This window comes from Numida meleagris, chromosome 26 (assembly GCF_002078875.1).
Source record: "Numida meleagris isolate 19003 breed g44 Domestic line chromosome 26, NumMel1.0, whole genome shotgun sequence".
In the NCBI taxonomy this organism is placed as follows: Eukaryota; Metazoa; Chordata; class Aves; order Galliformes; family Numididae; genus Numida; species Numida meleagris.
The window spans coordinates 771,466-793,972 of NC_034434.1; the positions used below are offsets into that span (position 1 = coordinate 771,466).

General features: G+C 49.5%; 1 protein-coding gene across 6 annotated transcripts in view; it reads right to left on the bottom strand.

Annotated features, from left to right (window-relative positions):
• Positions 1-22,507, bottom strand: part of LOC110388460 (acid-sensing ion channel 2) — a 65,983-nt gene that overhangs the window by 12,784 nt on the left and 30,692 nt on the right. For all 6 annotated transcript variants that reach the window (XM_021377760.1, XM_021377764.1, XM_021377759.1 and 3 more), the window contains one exon: positions 2,503-2,630. In XM_021377760.1, coding sequence (XP_021233435.1) covers positions 2,503-2,630 — 128 coding nt within the window. The remainder of the gene's footprint in view (positions 1-2,502; positions 2,631-22,507) is intronic.

The window sequence follows — 22,507 nt, forward strand, 5'->3', positions numbered from 1 at the left end:
TGGGGAGCTCTGTCCCAGCTCCTAAATTCCAAGTAATGAGAGGGAATTGCTTCGGTCTGAGATGTCCCCAGCAGAAAAACACAGCACAAACAGCTTTTACGGAGAACCCCCTGCTTGCACTGCCTTTGCTTTTGCTGACTCAGCAAGCACAGCTTGCTTGCAGCGTCCCCATCTGCAGTGCTACCTGGGTGCTTCTGACACTACTACTGCATTAACACCACCAAACTGGCAAATGTTTCTTAAAAGCCACTCTGCTGGAGGGCTCAGCTGCTGCAGAAGGAGGAGAAAAAATTGTTTTTTTGCTGCTTCTTTTGACTGACAGCTCATTTTCAAGCGACATTTAAGGAGATCACGCATCGTCATGGTTTGCTTTCGACAACGGTGGTATAAAACATGCAGTGTAGGACCACAGTAATGGGCTGGACTCAGTCCTCTGGGTGATGTTCATGGGGTTTTCCTCCTTTTGCTCTGATTTATGGAAGGAACTGCACGTGCCCACCCCAGCCGTGGAGATGAGGTACTAAGAAAAGACTCAACCAGGGCCCTGAATGAGAGAGATGTATTTGGGGTGGGAGGAGGTGGGTGTGCCCTGTGGGGTAATTAGACAAGGCAGTAGCATGCCTGTGCTGTAGTGGTTGTAATTAGTGGTTGTAATTAGGCTATAAAGCGACCTTATTGTGTCTCATGGGTGAAGGCTTTGTGGTACAATTTTAAACCTGCTGGCACTGAGCAGCAATGTGCCCTTCCCTCTGCCAGCACCAAAACTGGGGCAAAACCCACAGAAGGGGAGACACGTTCCAGCAAAGAGCCTCCCAATTTCTGCTTCACTCTCATCTTCCTTCCTGAAGGAGGGATTTGGAGAGGGAGGGTTTTTATTTCTTTTCTCTCAGCTAGATGTCTTCCTAACAGAGTCCCTTGCAATTGCTTTTTATAATAGGAAGAATGAAAAATAATTAAGGTTGGCAGTACGAAGGGAAGCATTAGGGAAGATTTAGAGCAAGTCTCAGCATTTATGCTATTTCCTACCTAAAATAAAGTCCTTGAGGTCCTTGCTGCAGGCTGTGAGTGGGCTCGCCCAATCAACTGGCTGCTGGCTGTAACCCAATGGGTCCTCTGGGGCAGCACAAAGTAGCTGCCAACAGATTTATGGAAGGGAATGGGATGAAGAATGCCCACCATGGGTCTCCAAGGCCATTTCCTCCAATAGCTGATGCACCCAAACCCACCAGCAAGGTGTGCCCGGGCCATGCAGCATCTCAAGAGTGAGTGTGGGGAGGCTGAGCAGCACAAGGACAGGGCTTGGCCGGTGGATGGGACACGGATGGGGCAAGAGCTGTTCTGGACTTCAGCAGGTGCTCACTCTGCCCCTGAAGATCCCTTTGCCTTCACTGCCATCGAGGTGTTATGCTCCAAGCGAGTGCTAATAGAGCTGCTCATTTTCTCCAGCCCAACAGACTTCTCACAAGACACATACTGACAACAGCAAAACGTTGCTCCGCTTTGATTGAGAAGTCTCCACCTGGCGCCCGCCCACCAGGAACCCACACCCTTCGTTATCTCTGGGATGAGCACACACAAGTACGTCGTAATGAATGAGCCAAGCTGAAATGCTGCACCCTCAGGTGTATTTTGGTACCGGGGGTCACAGGGAGATGACTTGGCTTAGAGGTATATTTGGTGGTGACTTCGCTGAGCTGCTCAGAGCTGAAGTTCTGCAGCCCTGATCTCTGCGGCGGGTTTGATCGGAGCAAACACTCCAAAAGCTTTCCTCAATTTGATTCATAGGATCATGAACGTTGGAAAAGAGCACTCAGATCATCTACTCCAGCCACTGACCCATCATGCTGCATTGAGGGTGGGCGCAAGAACAGGGAGGAAAATGAGAAAGGCAGTGATGCAGGAAGGCTAGGAGCAAAATCACTGGGGCCAAAAAAAGTGGGGAAAATGTTATTCTGCTCCTCAGCTTTCCAAATGCCTACCCAGGATTTGGGTCTCATGACTCCGTGTCACGTTGCATCCATCTGCACTGTGATGTGCCACCGTTGGGATGCGGAGATAGTGATGCATCCTGGGCCACAAGCTTCCCACCACTGGTCATCATAAATAATGTGACTGTTTTGGTGCTACCTGGAAGGATTCATGCTGCTCTGTCTAATGAAACACGCTCCTCTGGTCTCATTTAATATCTCCTTGGAGAGTGAGAGCTTTTTGGAAAACAACAACCTGTCACAGTGGGTTGGATGGTACCCAGCACATTTAGAGACTGCCCCAGGTGAACCACAAACATGAAAAAGCCAGTCAGGGTTATTACCGGGGACAGAATCCCTTCTGTGGCCAAAACTGTGAGGGCTGTGGGTAACGTATTGGAAACAACAAGAGCTGTCCTCTTCCCAACCAAATTGGAGCAAGGAGTGAAAAAAAAAAACACATCACCTCTCAAGGTGCATCATAGATGAGACCCACTGGAGGCACCTTGGCGTGCAAATGAAATTTGGGACTTACCCTTTGCTCTTGGGTGGCCACAAAGGTCTGGAATCCAGGGGCCACCCCGAAGCCAAGCTCCTGGACAAACGGCGGCTCCGACTGGCTGTGGATCTGAACTTTGACTCCGGCCTCGAACGTCGTCTCTTCTGGAAGAAGAAGGCAGGGGATTAAGCTGGGGGGTGGGATGGTGTCCACTGGGGACTCACGTCTGGACAGTATGCGCTGCTCAAAAGCAGGAGATACGCAGCCAGGAGAGCATCATCTGGCTGGTGAGGGGCTGGGCATGACGAAGGGAAGCCCAGAACCAAGGGATGCTTCTCCCCATTGGGATCAAGAGCATCTGCTGGCACCTGGTCCTTCGCTGCTGTCTATCCCAAGGGCTTGACGTCTGCATATGTCAGAGAGCTGTGATTTCTCCACGCTTTCAAGACAGAAAACAGGAGGTGACGTCTATTTCCTGGCTACTTATTTGCAGAACTCTAAATGCACCCCCATACTACTAAAACACACTTCTTCCCCCAAAGTCAATTCTAGTATCCGTATGGTCTCTGACCCCAAAAACATGGATGCACCCACCTCTGCTGCCCCGCAGCCTCATTTCTGGCACTGACAAACCTGAAGCCACCTGGGACATAATACAGCCAACGGAATAATGAAACAAATGTAAAATCCCAAGCTGCCCATGGCTTCAGTTGCTGAGGCTGCTCCAAGTACAAAGCCGCTCTGCAGCTCATGGGCTCCAACTCATGACGCTGTTATGGGTTTCCTCATGTTGGGTGATGCAAGCTCCTCACATCTTGAGCTCCTCTTCCACTAAACCAACTGATAACACGCTTTCTGAAGCTGAGTTAATGGATGCAAGTCAGACCTGAGTGAACTATCCAAGCACTTTGGGTTCCGCTATCAACCAGGCATCTTCCCCCACAAGGGCACAGAACATTTCTCTCTTCAGCTTTGCTGCTACAGTCTCACATCCAAACCAACTACAGGGAGCATATGGGTTTAAAGGGTGGGGGCTCACCAGCAAAGGAACTCATTAGCTATGCATAGTATGGTCTAAACACACAGCAACTCACTCACACGAATCCATGCCTAGGGCCAACAAATGCCGCCTAAACATCTGAAGAACTTCTGTTTGACGATGAGTCACTCTTTATTTTCTTTGCTTACTATTTCTTGGTATTTTTCTACTATTTTATTATGCTTTTCCATTTTTTACCAGCACTGTCTTCAATCCAAAACACTGCAAGAAACCCATATGGAAGGAATATCAGCCTCAGACCTCTTTGATAGCTGCCCATCCCGCGTGGTTTCAGCACTCAGTACACAAAGCCATGGCCGAACCGATCCAAGAAGAGCCCTCCCGAGCCCCCTGGCCAGTTGCACTGCCCCTCTGTCCTGTGCCATCGACCTCCCCCCTCCAAACACAAACCAAAACACACACTTCATTCAGCTTTTGGGAACAATCAGCATCAAAAAGCCCCGCTGTGACTGGGAGCTTGCTTTACTTGTTGGCCACTTGAAACTTCACACTCCGTGCCTGCAGCGTCCAGTGCTTGCATCTCTGCTCTCTGGCATTTTATCTCAGCATCCCTTACTGACCGAGCAGCTGGAGCAGGCTATTAGTATTCATTAGCATTTAACCTTTTTAAAGCTCAGTTTCCTATCTCCAAAACAGTTTGGAGATAAATAGGATTTATTAAATCAGTTACCTCCCCAGGTCTTGCATACTCCTGCTAAACCCAGGTGGTCAGCAAGCTGTCCGTGTGCCCGACTCCAACCATTTGGACTTTGAACCAGCTGGAGGTGTATTATCTGCACCACTCACTCTTGAACACACACTCCCATTGATCAACACCTCCAGCACTTGTGCTAATCCCGGCATCGGCTTTGCAATACTCCTTGCAAGGTAATTGTGTTTTTTTATTTCCATGTGACAAAAGTGCTTTGGGTAGATAAACAGTGCCACGACAGCATCACTGCTGCATGCTGTGGTGGACAAGCAGGCTACATGTGTTTCCCCTCTACAATCCCACATCAGTGAGACAACGGCACAGAAAGGATGAGTTTGTTTTGGATACTGCTGAATTGAAGTCTCATGGAGCAGGATTGGCAGTAGCCACTCTTGCCTCCACTTTTGCCCAAGACCCATTGATCTTGACCTGAATTGACCTCTGCCATCCTCTCATGATGGGTGTTGTTGCAAACAACATACTGCTATTACCAAGACAAGGTAAGGATAGGATAAGAGAGGAGAAGGGAGAATGGTTTTAAACTAAAAGACAGGAGATTTAGGAGGAAATTCATTACTCAGAAAGCGCTGATGCCCTGGTGCTGCTGCCCAGAGCTGTGGGTGCCCCCTCCCTGGAGGTTCCCATAGCCATGGGTGGGACCCTGAGGCAGCCTGAGCTGGTGGGGGGCAGCCAGTCCACATCAGGGGTGGAGCTGTGGGGGCTTCGAGGTCCCTTCCAACCCAATCATGCTGTGGTTCTATGAACCCTATTACCAGGAACCACAATAAAAACCTGGTGTGTTTGCCTTTGCCTTTTTCGCCCATAATTCGGCTCCTCTCCCTCCAGGAGACACTGGGTGGATGTTGGCATGCCCAGGCTCTCTTGCTGGCTGCTCAAGCCCTGCACTTGCTCGCCCACATGGTCCTCATCAAAGATCCCCTCCCCACCACCACCTCCTCAGCAGCAGCTCCCCAAAGCGGTGAGAGGAAGGCAGCATTCCCACTGAGCTTCTGGGAACGCCCAGCATCCCCATCCGACCCCATCGCTGCCAAGGTGGCCGTGAGCCAGAACCGCAGGGTTCCATCCCCTTCCCATCGCTGCCTCCCTCTCCTCCCGATCCCATTATTTCCATGTGACACCCACTCACCCAACCCTCCCCGTCTCCACCGCTTTGTCTGGTGTTGATCCCCTTCCAACACTTCCAGGCGATGCCATATGCTTCCTTCGCTAATTACCTGACAAGTTGGAGGAGAAAGCGTGTATTTAGCCGCACTTGTTGGGCAACGGGAACTGTTCTGTCGAAACACGTTCGGTCCGAAATTTTTCTGCCCATTTCTGCATCTGCCACACATTTCCCTGGGTCAGCCCCGACTTAATTCCATGCATTTCCCCAAGTGCTGTGCACAGCTCTGTCTCTGTGGGTAAACCACTGAGCGTCCAGAACACGAGCAAGCAAACAAGATATAGCCTGCAAGTATCTGCAAAAGACTTAAATGTGACAGGCTTTGCAATTTTACATAGAAAATCCTGGCTGGAAACCATGTGTAATCACGCACAGGGAAGGGAATGGATTTACTACGTTGTAGAACAAAGTCTGGTTTTAAAGCAAACAGTTATTAATTTTCGTCGCTGATAAAAACAAGAAGAGCAAAATAAACAGCACTGTTTAGAAAGGCTGCCAGAGGCAAGGGAGCATTCACAGAATCATAAAATCACAGCATCACCAAGGTTGGAAAAGACCTCCAAGATCATCCAACCCAACCGTCCACCTATCACCAATACGTCCCCACTAATCCATGTCCCTTCGTTGCTCCTTCTACAGGAAACAATGGGTGAGATGAAGCTACAAATGCCAAACCAGCCTGGAAAAACTGTCACTTCTCCAATGCCATTTTCTACGCTTTCTACAAAATATACAAATGGAAAGTCCAACTCTACAAAACCTTTTGAGGGAATGCAGCATCCCTTTGAATGTTGTCTTCTGCGGCACCTCCTGGAGGCACAGGGCTGTGCGTTGGTCCTGTCTGTCACTGCCTTTGTCCTGCAAGCATCCATCAAAGGAGACAAAACAACCCCGAAAACCTTTGGCTGGCTCAGATGCCAGAAAGACTTTAAAGACAAATTCAAGGGAACTGCGGACCAAACCCCAGTCGTGATTTTGGGAAGCCCAGCCACAGACCTTCATCCAATCTCTGATCCTGCTTTTCAGAGACCAGCAGGTACACATTTATTTCTTCGTGCAACCCAGGTGGGGAACAGAGAAAATCCCCTTAATGACTGCATTTTTAAATACATAATATATGTTACTGTACACAGGACAGTGTTTCTAAACAAATCCTGAGCTGCTCTTCTCACCGAAGGATTACAGCAGTGTTAGTTAAACTGGGGGTGAATTCAGCAGGTGCTTCAAGCTGGCTGCAGAGCACTGCACGCTGCAGAGTGCACAGCGTTGTGGTGCTACTGAAGTCACAGAATCACAGAATCACAGAGGCTGGAAGGGATCTCAAGAGATCACTGAGTCCAGCCCCCCTGCTAAAGCCGATTCCTACAATAAGTCACATAGGTCAGCATCCAGAGTGGTCTTGAGTATCTCCATAGAAGGAGACTCCACCAGCTCTCTGGGCAGCCTGTTCCTGCACTCCGTCACCCTTATTGTAAGGCAGTTCTTCCACACGTTAGTACGGAATTTCCTATGTACAAATTTGAGGCCATTACTCCTTGTCCTGTCTCTACACACCACCAAGAGGAGCCTGGCCTCATCCATTTGCCTCCCACCTCCCTTCAGATATTTATAAACATTTATCAGATCCCCTCTCAGACTCCTTTTCCCTAGGCTGAACAGACCCAGGTTACTCACCCTTTCCTCATACAGGAGATGCTCCAGGCTCTTAATCATCTTTGTGGCCCTCTGCTGGACTCCATCTAGGAGATCCCTGTCTTTCTGGAACTGGGGAGCCCAGAACTGGACACAATATTCTCAGTGTGGCCTCACCAGGGCAGAGCAGAGGAGGAGGATCACCTCCCTTGATCTGCTGGCCACACTCTTTTGAAAGCACCCCAGGATCCCATTGGCCCTTCTGGCTCATGGCCAACCTGTTGTCCACCAGGACCCCCAGAGCTCCTCTCTTCAGGTCATTCCTTAACCTGTACTCCCTCCAAGGGCTGCAAACCTTCGTCAGACAACGCAGAAACATGGCAGTGGGAAAAGGAGGAGAAAGAAAAAATAAAAGGGGATCATGTGCACAGCAAGTAATTTTGCTCAAGAGCTTCTTAGCTGGAGCAGAGCAGCACATAAACCTGATTGCTGGGATGAGTCGGAGCAAAGACGCTGATTACTTGGGGAAGTGTTGGGTTGTTGTATTTCTGGTTGAGTTGATGGCATAGTGATGGCATCGAGGTGAAGTCCCAAATGCACGTGGGAAGCTCAGGGATGCAGGTTGAGCACGCTGGGCTCACTGCACCCATGGAACAGCTTATAGGGGTTTTGCTACCACAACCATGTTGTGCTAGTGCACAAAGCTCCGGTAAATGCGTAATGCTCTCACGTTTTTTGCTAGACAAAAATGTATTGATTATATATACTTCAAAAGTCAAGGGAAGGTTACTACTGGAAAGCTGTACAGCTGGGCTCAACAGGAAAAAGTATGGAATTACACAGAAACCCATTTAACCACAGCAAAACCAGTCCCAATCCCTTGTGCACGCTCTCCTTTCCGTGGATGTGTTGTGTTTTGCTGCAGTTAAAGTTGCTTGGTAACAGGATGAAGTGAGGCTGAAATAAGAGTATTTGCAGGAGGGTTTGGGGGGGCTGATAACATCCGCCTGACAGGCGATGGAGCCAACACAACTTTCCCACTGAAAACAATCTCTAAACGTTTGTCCTGCGTGTTTTGCTATTCTGGGCTCTGCTTTGGCTGCTGTCTTGGGAGCAATCGGGGACGAGGCATTTCCCTGGGGTGGCCAAGGGATGGAGCACCCACTAGGGAGTTGTCTGGTGGGGCTGGGTGGGAAGGGGGTGATGCTTGAGAAGAGAAAAATGTCCCCGTGGGGGCTGGAGGAGAGGGGGAACCCAACCACCTGCATGTGGCGTTCAGGGGCAGCATGATGGGATGGATCGTGTTGCATTCTATAGGTCCCATATAGAGGATTGATGGAGACCACTCAGCCCTTTGGTTATTGCCACAGGTTCCCCAGTCTTGTTCCTTCTGCTGGGACAAGGACATCACCTCCAGCTTCACCTCCTGCTCCCTCCCATGCAGCCCCTTGAGGAACGGGGTTGTTTTCACTGTTTTCTTTGCTTGGAGGCATGGCAGGGGGCCGTGCTGCTGCTGCACTGATCCAGCAGTGTGCCCTGCCGAATCTCCCTCCTTTTCAGGAGCGAAGTGACAGCCCCAGAATGATTCATCTCATCCCAGGGCGATGCCTACAACAGGATGAATCATGGCCAACACATTGCAGCTTCCAACAGCCCACTGAGCCAGGCGACTCCTTCATCCCCACCAGCAGCTACGATGAGATCTGATACACACTACACAAACCCAATGGGAAATTCAGGTGTTCCCTTCCAGAGCTGAGGAACCAACAGGAATACAGCGTTTCCATGAAACCATTCCCCCAGCTAAAAAATCACACCTTTGGTGAACACATTCAGAAACCATCTCCTTGTATCTGGAAGGTTCCTGGGGCTGTGAGGGGAGCACAGAGGGCTCACTGTCCCTGATGGCTTTGTGGAGGGGACAGGAGCATCAGTGCAATCCAGATGTTCATCACCATGAGATGACATCTGATTGGTGTTGCTCTTGGCTTCAGTGAGGAGGGGTTTGCACAGAGAGAGGCCAAAATAATCACAGAATCATATAATAGTTTGAGTTGGAAGGGACCTTTAAAGGGGATGGGAAGGGAAGGGAAGGGAAGGGGAAAGGGGAAAGGGGAAAGGGGAAAGGGGAAAGAATAGGAAGGAGCCTTGTGCCTGCAAGAGGGGCACTGCATCCCACATGAGACTGTGCAAAACCAACAGCGTGGTGGGATTTGGTCCCTGCATGGTTCCCACATGATAAACTGGGATAAGAATTCATGCAGGATATATACTCCAAAACATGAGGTCACGCTCTGGGATATAAGGCAACATTCTGTCTTGGTGCAATGCAAAACTTTTCCTACCATCCCTCACCTTAACCCCCAGTGAACACTTACTGGGGTGATTTCTGCCCAGTGTCCATGGTGGGGACAGGGCAGGAGCCTGGGGCTGGGGCTCAGCTGGTGGTGGGGGTTGCTCCCTGCTTGCTCCATTACGAGCTCCACACCGCGCAGCCGCGCTCCATTACTCACCAAGTAACAGAAGGTGTTATAATAAACTACATTAAGCATAGCAGCTATTTTTAGTTAAGCATATTGCATTTGCATACTAAATCTGAGGGGCCATATGTCTCAAAGTATATTATTAAAAAGCCTCTTACATAATATAAGGAGCAAGCTGAGACTGGGGATGTTAAAGTGGGTTCAGTGGACAGCGTGGAGCCTGCAATGAATATTTCAGTTCCTTGTTTCAACCCCTGTTAAGTATAACAAACAAAACAAACATCTCCTAACCTGTATCCTCACTGCAGGGTCACAGCAGGGCATGGAAGGTCGGTCCTGCCAGATGACGCTGCTTATAGGACTGTTTTTTTTGGGGGGGAAGGGACAAATACTCCCTTCCCACCTCCACATCCTCCAGGATTTCCACGTTGCAGGGATGGGAGATCACAAGAAGGAGGAGAACTGAAAATGGGATGGGGTCCCCTGAGCTGAGATCCAGCTCGAAAAGTGAAGTGAGGAGGGGGGAACTGCTCCCTCTGGCTGCTGCCCGCATCCCATGCCGAGGGGGCTCCCCCCAGGGCTGCCCATCTGCCAGCTGCACCTCAGCAAGGAACAGAAAGGAGCCAAAAAACCCACAAAAACATAATAATAATAACATAGGCCACATTTTAAAGGCTCAGAAGTGGTTCTTGCACATTCCTCCATCCCCCCTCCCCGGGAGCCTCGCTGCTTCGCCCAGAACATCTTGAAATATTAAACGGTCAGAAAGCTGCTGCTAATTTCAGCTCATGGGGAGCCAGATGGAAGCAGATCTCCCAGCGCCCAGGCTGGGTCCTGGCAATGCTGCTGTCCCCGAGCACATGGGAAGGAGATGCCATCCCAGCTGCATGGGGCAGAGCAGTTGCAGGATGTGGTTTAGCAAATTGGAGGTTCTGGGAGGTGCTGGGGAGATCTGCCAGCCTTGAGCGTCACTGGTCCATGGGGAACCCCTCGATATGCCAGACAGGGTGGGGACACCTCCCTGGGAGTGTGGTCCCATAAGAAGGTGCAATAAAGTGGGACAGAATATGAAGAAATTGGGAAATGGAGGTGGGCATAAGCAAGGGACACCCTCACCTGCAGTGAGGATCTACCAGGTGCATGCCAGCACGGATACAGAGGTTGCTGGAGCAATACGTAGCACCGATGCTGAATTTTCCACACCAAGAGATGCTGCTCAGGTTGGCATGAGAGGCACCGAGCCAGGATTTGGTCCTGCTGCTCCTTCATCCTGCAGGGATGTGATTTCTCTCTTGGGCCAAGCATGCACCTGCCTGATTTTATCACTTTGCAGCCACTCTGATGAGTCATAACCACTTACAACTATTTATTTTCTACCAGCCCCTCTCCGGGCAGAAACTCCTCATCAGCACCCTGCGGCCACATCCCTACTCTGGGGACAGCCCTATTTGCTTTGCATCTTTTTGGAGAGAAGCAATTTCTTGACACAGAGCCAGGCTGGGTGGGAAGGCTCCAGAATTAGAACGCAATTCAATAAAACCACCACTGGAACAAGGACATTTGAAAAAAGGCACAGGCAGAGCGGGTCTTGGTCTCACCGCCTGGAGAAACCTTGACTCTGCACACACTGACATCTCTGGTTATGTCTATTTAATTTGCATTGCCTATAAATGTCAGTGTTTTGAGTGATGTAATTTCCAAGCACTTCAGTGAACTTGGTGACTAAGTAAACACTTCTTTTAATGGAAAAGGATGTGCATCAGATGTGTTTTTTGATTACAAAATGCCAGGAAAGAGCTACTCTATCAGCCCGAGTGGGGAAAAAATAACCAGAGCAACTAAGTATTTAAGGTACATCAGCGAGGGAAATGCTTCTCCTGCTCATGCATGCATTTGAGTGTTGGCCAGGAAGGACCCAAAGTCAACAGGTGACTTTTCCAGACATGAGGAGGGGGCAGAAAAATACAAAAAGAACCCCTGAATCCCTGCTTGAAGACAGGGAGCAAAGCAGGCAAGCGTAGGTCTCATATCTAAAGCAATGCTTCAACTGCAGGACATGTTAAGAGGTATTTAGGATTCTGCTTTTCAACCCTACACTTGAATCCCAGTGACACTGCTCCACACATTTCCATGCCAAGTTCTGGTTCTCCCCGTTTCCTTAGAAAATTCCCCACCTGGTAATTTTTGTCAGGGTGGGGGCTCCTCCAACCTCAGCTCCCCACTCACACACGTTCCCCACTCCCACCATTCAGACTCCACCGAGCCCTCGCTGTCCAGACAACAATTCTTCCTTATTTCTGCACAGCCCAGGCTTGTCTCATCATGCAGACAAAGCCTTGCTGCTTCCTTGCAACATCAGCACCTCCAGCCCCCAAAACCGCCATGCCCCCGCTGGCCCCCAGCGCTCTCCTCTTGCTTCGCCCCATATGGAGGATGCTATATATAAAAATATTTGCATTGTGTTGCTGCCCACGGTGAGGCCAGCAGGGCACGGACGGATCTCGTATGGCAGCAGGCAGTCTAATATTTCCCTCTGATAAAAATAACCTGTGAAAATCACATCTAGTGCGGCACTGCTGGGGAAGCGGGGCAGCCCACAGTGCTGCCAGGAATTTTGCTGGAGGGGGTGGAAAAAGAAAATCCATCAGTGCTGACCTGGAGGTTTGAGTCCACAAATGGTGGGCCGATGTCAGAGGTTGCTTCTGAGCTTTTGCAAGGCATGGTGAGGAAGGGGCAGCAGGAGAGAGGTGAATTAGAGCAGCTGGATGGAGCACGAGATGTGGCTGTAACCAGATTTCGGGGAGGTGATGTGAGGTTTGCAAAGAGGCAGAGCATGGAGAGTACTTGACTCTGTTTTTTTGGCCATCTCAGAGCTGAACACGGTTGCTGGGGTTCATAAAATCACAGAATTACAGCATGGTTGGGTTGGTATGGACCTGAAAGCACGGGGGACTTGGCAGGTCTGGATGATGACTGGGATTGATGATCTCAAAGGTCTTTTCCAAACCAAATGATCCTACGTTTCTAAGAGAGCTCTGGTAGTGAAAGCACATCGGAAATACCATCATGGGTTCTGGTTGCAGAAACCTGATGGATGGGGATGGGGAGAGGAGCACGCCAAAGAAGCTGGGATGGGCAGAGCCTGGAGTTTGGGAGGAGTCCAGCACAGCTTGGGTTGTGCAGATCTGGCGAGACGAAGGCTGAATGTGGATACGAGTCCTGTTATAAATACACCGAAGGCAAACACCAGAAGGGAGCATTTCCATCGACAGGAAAATATTTGCAAAAAAATACATAAATAAAATAAAATAAAATAAAATCCAAGCTAGATGAGCCGATGGTGAATAAGCTCAATCTGGAAATCAAATGGTCTGCAGGCAACAGCACATTGCAGCTCCTGGTAAGCAAAGCCAGGTGGTCGAGAAGACCCCTGGGTTATGAAGATGCGAAGGCTGCCTTCCACATCCCCCTGTCACCTGGTCCCAATGATCAGCACCACGACAACGTCTTACAGACCCCAACTCCAACCCCAGGGGAAAATTTTCCCCCTGGAAACTTTAGTTCTGGCCCCGTATTGGGGTACAGAAGGAGAGACCCCGCACCCATGTGCACTGTTCTTACAGCAACGGCTCACATGGGTTCCTGTGTGTCCACATCCCATTGTGGGGCAGCAAAATGGCCAAATCCAGCACCCAGCACCTTGGTCCCCTCCCTTGGCCGCAATGGGATGGGTTGGAGCCAAGAGCCAGAGGTGAGAGGGATCCTGATTACGAGCTTGTGGCTGTCACAAGTTCAGTATGAACTTGTATCGCTGCAATAATGCTTAATTATTGTTTTTACTATTGCAATATTTATGGCAGCCCACAGAACATCCATACTAACAAGCCCATGAGGCCTTTGCTATCTACAGAAATAAATATCTGCACCGGAGGGCATGAGTATGAGATGCTGAAGATAAATTGTTGCTGGCTTCTGGGACAGAGTATAACAAACCGCTGTGTATCCTTAAAATGTGTCAATTTTTCCCTTGGGAGCACGCTCAGATAAGAGCTCGCAGCATGATAAATGCATCTCCATCAGGATATCACTGAAATAAACAGGATTTTTTTGCCATCTTCTCCCTTCCAGAATTGGCTCTGATAACTGCTCACGTTGGGGCTGCAATGTGGAGCTGGTTTAGCTCTACCCTTGAATTACACTGGACTAAGACCTAGGTGACCTGGATGTCCTGGAGGTTGGAAAAGTGATGGAGAGAGGTCCCTGGCTCCGAGGAAACTGGAGATTGCAGAAAAGCAAGGAGCACTGCACCCCAGTTTGGGGCCTCTGGGAGGACTGTCCCCTTAGAGTGAACCACAGCAAGGCACGAGGCCAACCCCAGAGGAACTGCTGCCTGGCTTTTCTCATGCTGACCTTGCATTGGAAAGGGAAGGGACTTTCCCTTTTGTACACACACATCTGACAGAAGGCAATGGCAATCGCTTCCCTTCTCTGCTGTTCACACTCTCCAAAATATTTGAGTAACGACATCATGTAATATAATTTGTCACTCGGCCAAGTTTCGCAGATGGCACTTCCCTTTCTAATCTTTATAAGCTTCTACTTAAATAGTAGTAGTGGAAGTAATAACTACAACAAAAATATTAAATCTGATAAAACAAAACACAGTGGCAGCCCTCTCTCATAAAGCTCCCCAGTTTTTCCACATATTTGGTAGCAAACTATACGTCGTGGTGGCTGCATGCCAAAACAACCCTAAATAGCCCCAAAATGCTTTTTTTTTTTCTTTTTTTTCTTTTTTTTCCACAGGTAGCGATGGCTTTGCGTGTCACACAGCTGCCTAACAGCTCATTTGTATTGCTACATGGCTTTGCAGTCTCATTCTGCTGTCCGCTGAGCAGGAACGTCACCCATCCCCATCACAGGTGGGGACATCTCGCATGGGAGACCCAAACCCAGCCTTGCCCCAGGGCTGCACCAAGCCACGGCCAAACTCTGAAGGATTGTCATCCACCCTGTCCCTATTGCTACAGTGGAGAGGGGTTTGGTTTCCTTCACTCCTTCACAGACACAAGGGACAACGGGAGGAGAAGGCATCCAGAAGACATCACATAGCAGTGAGGGGTCATGGCTGTGCCATTGTGATGGCTGGGGCTCCAACCAAAGCCCCCCCGAGACCCAGCAGAGCAAATGAAGGCCTTGCAACACTCAAGATTTTCTCTCCCATTTCATCATCCCTCCGCACATTCGACCATTAGGGATCCATGAATACAGAGCTACAAATGATGCCCTGCCAGCTGAGCAATCAGCTTTGACTCTCCCTGCCCTCCTTTTGACCTCCATAAAAGCTGAATAATTGATCACGCTTTCTTCTTCCACTCTTCTGTTCTGCTCAGACAGTCTTCGCCTGCTCTCCAGCCACCCAGCACCGCGCTCTGGGTGCTCTTTGCCATCCATGACTCCCTCAAGCACTTTGTATTCTTGCAACGAGACACAGCGCAGCCGGAGACAGCTGTGCTCTTAGAGATGCTCAGCGCGGACTGCTGGCTGTTTTGTCTTGTAAATGAGCGAGGAGGGAGCCGTCACCGAAAGACAATGAAAATTTGGTGATGCTGGACAATGAAAATGCGGTGATGATGAAATGAAGAGCTAAGTATGGACACTAAAAGTTGGAAGAAACCCTCAGAATAAGGGAAATGTTTCTACAGGAGGGGAAAAACCTTCCCACTGCCGTTCACCTCCACCACATAGAGATTACTACAATTGCTCTCAGGAAGTGCCTGGGAGGTCTCAAGCATTGACAGAGCCCCTGCTGCTATGGGATGGACAAAGTCGGAGCAAGAGGATGATCCCTGCACCAAAGAGATTAATGAAATTAAATTTAATTAGCACTTGCAAGAGATTTTTATCTTCAAAGAGCTTTACAGCCACAAAGCCTCCCGGTGCCTCCATGAGATTGATTAACGTGTGCTGAGCTCTTCATCTTCCAGGACGGAAACGAACATACTCAGGCAACGATCAAGCCCAGAGAGGAAGGGAACGACATGGATTACCCTCACCTAAAACTGGTGCACACCAAGGAGCATCCCCAAACCTCACCAGAGTCACTGATGTCACACGGCCAGAGCACAGAAAAAAATAATAATAATAAAAAAATGGATGGTGGCAGACACCGCTGCGGCTGCTGGGACTCAGCCTGCAGACAGCAGCCCCCCAAACCTCACTGCCTTGGTGGGAGCTATGGGCACTGCCCCACAGCCACAGTGCTGCACATTCCCAGCCCCTCTCCTGTCTCCTCACCCCCTACCAATGAATTCTTGTTATTTTGAGCACCTCTCTGGGCTAAGGACGCTTAACTTCACATGCCAGCCACAAAGGCTCAAACGAAAGCGGCAGCATGAAATGGGTGTTTAATTGTAATGCTGCATGACACTGCTCTGTAACATGGAGCCGGCGATGCGAGGTGCCTTATCTGTGCTTTGCCAGACTCCCCAAAGCCAGCTTCTAGCCTTTATTCCTTCAGCTTTGCCTTAAAAGAACACTTGCAGACTTTGGGGTGTTCTCTCGTTTCCTTTGAAGAGAAGCTTTTGAAGGACATGCATCCCTTGAAGGATTTCCTTATTCAGTCACTGAGATACATTTACAATCTTCATGATGTGACTGGGGACACCTGGACGTGCTTGCAGACCCCAGTCCCACTGAGGACAAACGCTTCTCCTCTTTTCAAGCAGGAGCACAGCAACAGCAGCAGCTTTCCCAGCCACATCTGAACTCTGCATGCATGTGTCCATATGGGGAACTTGGTGCAGGGAAGGGATGCAGGGAAGGGTGCAGGGAAGGGATGCAATACCTGCAGCATATATGCACCTTGCCTTGCACTGTGATTTTATTTTTGCAATTCTGGGTGTCTCAGGGTAACCCCAGCTGCCACACCAGCACAAACTGGACCTCAAGGAACACTGTGTGATGTGCTGACTGCACTGGGAAGGGCTAAAAGCACACTCGTGAGCCAGGACCTCAGCACCAGGCTCACACTGGGGGACAGAGGGACAGATGGACGAAGCACAGGGATGCTGCACACTCTCCGATGCTGCCCAGTGAGAAAATCCTTTACAAGCAGCCCACGCATTTCAAGCTCATGCTTGCTCACTGGTAGCCAAAGCAGCTAAGATGTTCTTGACGGGTGTAAAGCACTGGTTTTGGCTCCACAATCCTAGACTGGCTACCAATAAATATTTCTCCCAATTGTCAAAGCCAGTGAGCATTTGATTTTAACATCAAGTCGAAATCTCTTCCCCCCAAAATAGTTTCCTCTCTCCTCTAGCCATACTGCATGGCCAGCATCAATTCTTGCAGCAAGGCGAGCTGGATCAGGCCCTGGACAACCTGCTGGGAACCAGCAGAACTTGCTCCACTGCATGAGATTAACAAACAGCATTTGCACCAGCTGTGATTGATCTCTCCAGTACCATGATAACATTGAGAGGTCCCAAAGAGCAGCTCAGAACAAACTGGAGCACGCTGTGGACGCGACAGCTTTAATGACTCCACTGGACATGAGAACTCGAGCAACGTTTGAGCTTCCCCTCTCTGCTCCTGCACTATTGATAAGGGTGCTCAGGCAAACGTAATTAATTTTTAGTGGCAGCCTAATTTCGTGGATGCTCTGGTTGTCAGGGGGCTGGCGCAGATGAAAATAACGCTGACCTTTTCTCCCTGGGAAACCTGGCTAATTGAATGAATTCTCACTCTCATTAGCAAAAGGTCCCAGGACGCAGCCAAACACAGCACATTTACACCACCCTCCAGGTGACACCAACTGCCTCCTAAAGGTCAAGCTGCCTCTTGATGAGCTGATGTAAGATTGGATCTGAGCTTGTTTCCTATTGCAGCAAGGTCTGGCCCAAATCCTCGGTGTTCTTTATGCTAAAGGCCATTGCTACTTATAGGTATCATTTATTTCTTTGGATGTTGGGAGGTGGGAGTCACCATCCCTGGAGGCGTTCATGGAATCCCACAACGTGGCACTGAGGGACACGGTCAGTGGGCATGGTGGGGTGGGTTGGGGTTGAACTTGGGAATCTCAGAGGTCTTTTCCAACCTTCACGATTCTACAATTCTGTCGTTGAACCTTCAGGAAGCTGAACCAACCCTGTGCCCCGGGGGTTTGGGGTGCTCTTCTATTGCCTTGGTTCCACATTGCCGCCTGGTGCAGCCAAACCCCCAGCATCACTTCACAGAACGCAGCGTTCCCCCTCTGCAGCACCAACTGCAGTTCAGCAGCAGTCGTTTTATGGCAGCATTTAACAGACCACACGTAGCAAGGTGAGGTTTGTGTGCTCTACCTCATTTAGCAGGAAGGCTCGGGAGCAGCCAGGACAACCCGACTCCCTGAGGACCTGGTGTCACACAACCAATGCCCGTCCCAGCACAGACAGGAGGTGCTCCCTCTCTCTGTCTTCCCCACTGCTTTTACAGGCTTTCACTGCAGGTCACAATCTGAAGTACTTCTGGCACACAGATGTGCCTGTCGGCTTTGAACACACCTAGTAGGAGCAGTCAGTCCCATTTGCTCCATACAGAGCTGACACACAAGGTTCTCCCTCAGCGATGGGCAGATGTCAAGCTCACAGTTTGTGCGGCCATTTGTGTCAGTACCCAGCTTTGATTTTGTATCTTTCTTGGGCTCAACGCTCTTGCATTGGGAACAAACCTCTCCTCTCTGCTAGGATGCAGAGGAAAAGACAGAAGCAGGAGCAGCACCATGAGCACCTCCATGCTGCTCGGTGCACTCCTGCTGTAGAGGATGCCAGAAGTTCCCATCGCATGTCTCAGCCCCTGCAGCTCCAAGAAAGCATTCTGCATGAGATGGAAAACGTGTTGCAAGGGGCTATGCTACTGCAGGGTCCCAGGATGCTCCCTTTGCACTCACAGTGCATTAACCCGGTCAGCCTCTGAGCAAAGCCATCCCCCTCCGAATCCCTAAGTCCCTCCTGCAGTTTTTTTTCCTAATGAATTCAGTATCATTCTCTCAAACCGGTGTGAATTTTAAATGCCTTTTTGTTCTTTCCTCCTCCCAGAGGGAGCACCTTTCATCTGCCCGTGTGAAAGGGTCACCTGCGCACACCGGGTTTGTTGGAGAAAGCTGCAAAGTGCTGGAGGAAGGCAAGTTACTCCTGTGCACAGCTTGCCTTGCCTTTCTCCCTCTCTTTTCTTTTAATTTTCTAATTGATACCCGATTTATATCAAGAATCACCCTTCCACGGCAAAGTTTCACCTGCAACAAAGCTGTCCCTGGGCACAACTGCTCACAGCAGCCCGCGATGGAAAGGAAATTAGGAAGGCTCTGGGAAGTCCTGCAGTCAGCACTAACCACACGGGCTTTTAGGGAATGTATTCCTGTTTTAAAATGCACCAAAGCTTTGGCATGCACGTGCCTACTCGATAGCCCTGTGCAATGCTGCCCACGCAGCACCGGAGCGCTCCTTCCTCCCATGGTGCACACCTGCTGCTACCATCACTTCTCCCATTGATGGGACATCTCCTACTTATTCTGCACTTACAGCTCTGCTCTGTGTTGCTAATAACCACTCCACTTCAAACTCCACAAGCTGCGAATGATGCACAAACCCTCTGCCTCCTCCCTTCCCCCAAACCCTGCGGTGCACGCTGCTGGCTCAGAGCCTGCAGACGATTCCCCACCGTGTAAATCCATGCTAATGCGGTCTGCAGCGTGACCCGGGGGCTGCACGGGCTGCCTCCTCCTGCAGCACGCCCGACTTGAGACATCTTGCAAGCAAAGCAGGCTGAATTTACCGGGAACCGCCGCTAACCATATTAATATGCAGAAGCAAATAACAGAGATTGCCTTGTGCCTCTGCACAGCTGGCAAATGCAGCGCTGCTGGGCTCGGGCTTGCTGATGCACCATGCACAGAGGTTGCACGGCTGGAGGCCAAGTGTCAGAGGTTGGAGGCTTTGGGGAAAGGGCAGGGGGACATCCAGCCCTGGAGGTGTGTTGCCAGCTTCCCCTCCTAGGTGCAGAAAACTTTGCAGCACAGCAGCAGCAGCAGTGCTCCACAGGCTGCTCTCTGCAGCACGGAGCTGCTGCTTCAATCTGAGGTGCCTGGCAGGAAATCCGGAGGGGCAGGGAAATCAAAGAAACCATGGAAACGCTCTCCAATTGTGCCAGCTTCAGTGAACTTTGCATGAGGAATTTTTCGGGGTTGGCAGCAGTGGCCTCCAGAACCCAGGGCTGCCTTCGGCCTACCTGCAGCAGGACAGTGCAGGAGGGATTGGGGCTTTTGTCACCCAGAGCAAGGCAAAAAACATTGTGGTGCTGCTTGCAAGGAGTAAATGCGGATAACTTGTGCTGGGCACCCCTTTGGGCAGATGCTCGGAGCATCCCGAACCTCTGGCAGGTCCTGGAGATGCCAAAGGAAGGTGGGTGCTGCTGCTTGTCACAGCATGGAACATTTTTCCCATCCTATTTCCCCCCTTCAGCATCTCCGTGGGGACCAAAGCAGCTCTTCTGAGAACAGCCAGAGGTAGAAAATGCATCCGAGCCACCCTCTAAAGCATCAGGGCTTGCGTGAAGACCCCAATTCAAAATTAAAGCCATGCTACATTAATTAATTGAAATTCAGTTGGGAAGCGGAAAGAGATCTGCTGAATTGAGGTGGCTTTAATGAAGCAGAAAAGCAGAGGCACGGAAATTTGATGCTGCTGAAATCACCTGCGCGTCTGGTGGACCTGGATGGATCTTAAGGCACTGCACAGAGTGAGCATCCAGTGCATGGGGTACGGTGCATCCAAGCTTCCATCCACCCCTGGATGTCAGGGGCTGGAAACCATGCACCCTCCAGTCCATAACAGCAATAAACGACCCCATTGGGAAGCCAATAAATGCACTGCAATGCTGTTGGATGCGCAGGGAAACAGGCTGGAGATCTTTCCTCTGCATGACCTAGATCCAAAGTCTCGCTTGTAGCCTGTGTTTTTCACTGAATTAAATAACAGCAGCCCATAACACAACGTGTACATCTCCTAAGTGGATTGAAGCCTCCAGCTTTATAGATTTCATGCTTCTTTTTAGTGCAATTTTATAGTGCATTTCTCATCGCTCTTTTTTTTTTTTTTAATGCAGCGTGTTGCTTGATTAATTGGTATGAAATGTTCATCGTTATCTGACAATTCCTGAGACACAAATTCAGAACTCTCTGATTGTATTTCTTATTTACAGCCCTGTAGCCTGAGTGATTTCCAATTTACTGCGCCGTTATATTAGGTCAATACATAATACCTTGGGCCACTCCAGAAAGATTAACCACAAGTGGATTCCCTTTCCAATCAAATAGTCCCTGCTGCAAATTACAGTTTCCTTTACTAAGTTTGATTGCATTTCTGCCTCTTTCCCCACAAAGTGCAATAAAACAAACACCCCCTGTGTCCCTGCCACTCCGCGTTGTGTCTGTTTGGATCATAATTCCCATGTGGATATCGTGACACCACCTGGAATGTTTAAAGCCTTCTGCAAAGCACACGGGTGACGTGAAGGCTTCAGACGCACGTTATTTTCCTGCTCTTTTCATGATTGAAGTAAAATGCTAGCAAATAGAAATCCCAGAGGAGCAAAATTCAGAAGACGAGGATTTCCAGCTCTTCTTTTTTTCCAGCTCTTTTTCTTTTTTATCGTCATTTTTTTTCCACCTATCCCATGATTTTGACAGTCCTGACACGGTATTTTGCACCCCCAAAGCTGCTTGATGCCATGGCACCCAGGCAGTCAAAATACCCTTTCTTTGCACTGGAAAATCAAGACTGAAGCAGTCTGTGCGCTCGCTATTCCAAAATTAGACTGCATATAAATTTAACATGCTCAAATAATGGGCTTGCATATGCACACAGTCAAGCAAAAGGTGTATTATTCCAACACAAGGAACTTGTTAGACAGGATATTTCAGCTTCCCAAGATATTAATGGATAGTCGGCAAAGGTCTTTTCAGAATGATAATACACTTCACTTTGTTTGCCAAGTCGGTAACAATTAATTCACTTTTTGGATTACAAAGCGCACGCCAATGTGACATGGCAGCAGCAGCTCCTGGAGCAGCCCTATCCCAAGCTATGAAGCAATATTTTCCATCTTGGTTTCTTATTTGAATTGCAAAGAACTATGGTTATGGTTTTTTTCTTTTTGGAAAAAAACAGAGATCCTGAGGCATGCAGCCAGCAGCAAAATGAGGATTTTTGACTCTGCACACCAGCTATTTTCATGCGGGGCTGCGACAAAGAACGCGTTTTTATGGCACCTCCGAATCTGGAGCAAAAACCAGAGGGGCTACAGGACCAAAAACAGAATAAGACAACAAGTTTGCTTTAATAAAGATCAGCCCAGCATCCAAGAGAACTCAAATTTCCTGTGCCAATGACAGTCTGAGGAACCTGAGGTGCAGGGGAAAGGTCCTGCATCGTGCTCTGCCCACGGTTTGGATGAACTGGAGCTCTTTTGGGTGGCTGTTTTCTATGGGGCAGACAACCACAAGATACACAAACCAAGGCCACCATGACGGGCAAGATAACCACATCTTTTTCAAGGCAGAGATCTCCCTGAGGTGATGGAAGATGGCCAACCTTCAGCATCCATGAAGCCCTTCAAGAAATGCCAACGCCACTTCTGGGATGGGGGGCAGCTCAGGAGGCTGCAGGTGCTGATGGCTCTGGGTTTGAGCAGCCCCACTGGAGGGATGCTGGGGAGGTCGGAATCTGGAGATAAAAGGTTGAGGATCTCAACCTCACTAAAATCACTGCTGAAGGGGCAGTGAAAGAGCAGCTGCTGAACACAGGACGGGGCTTTGGGGGAAAAGGAGCAACAAAACCAGTCTGGAGAAATATGCGAAGAGCTGAATGTAAGGATAGAATAGGAAACTTTAGGTTATAACAGAGATAATAACTAACTGGGAAGAAGAAACTCAGCTCCTTCAATCCTGGAGGTAC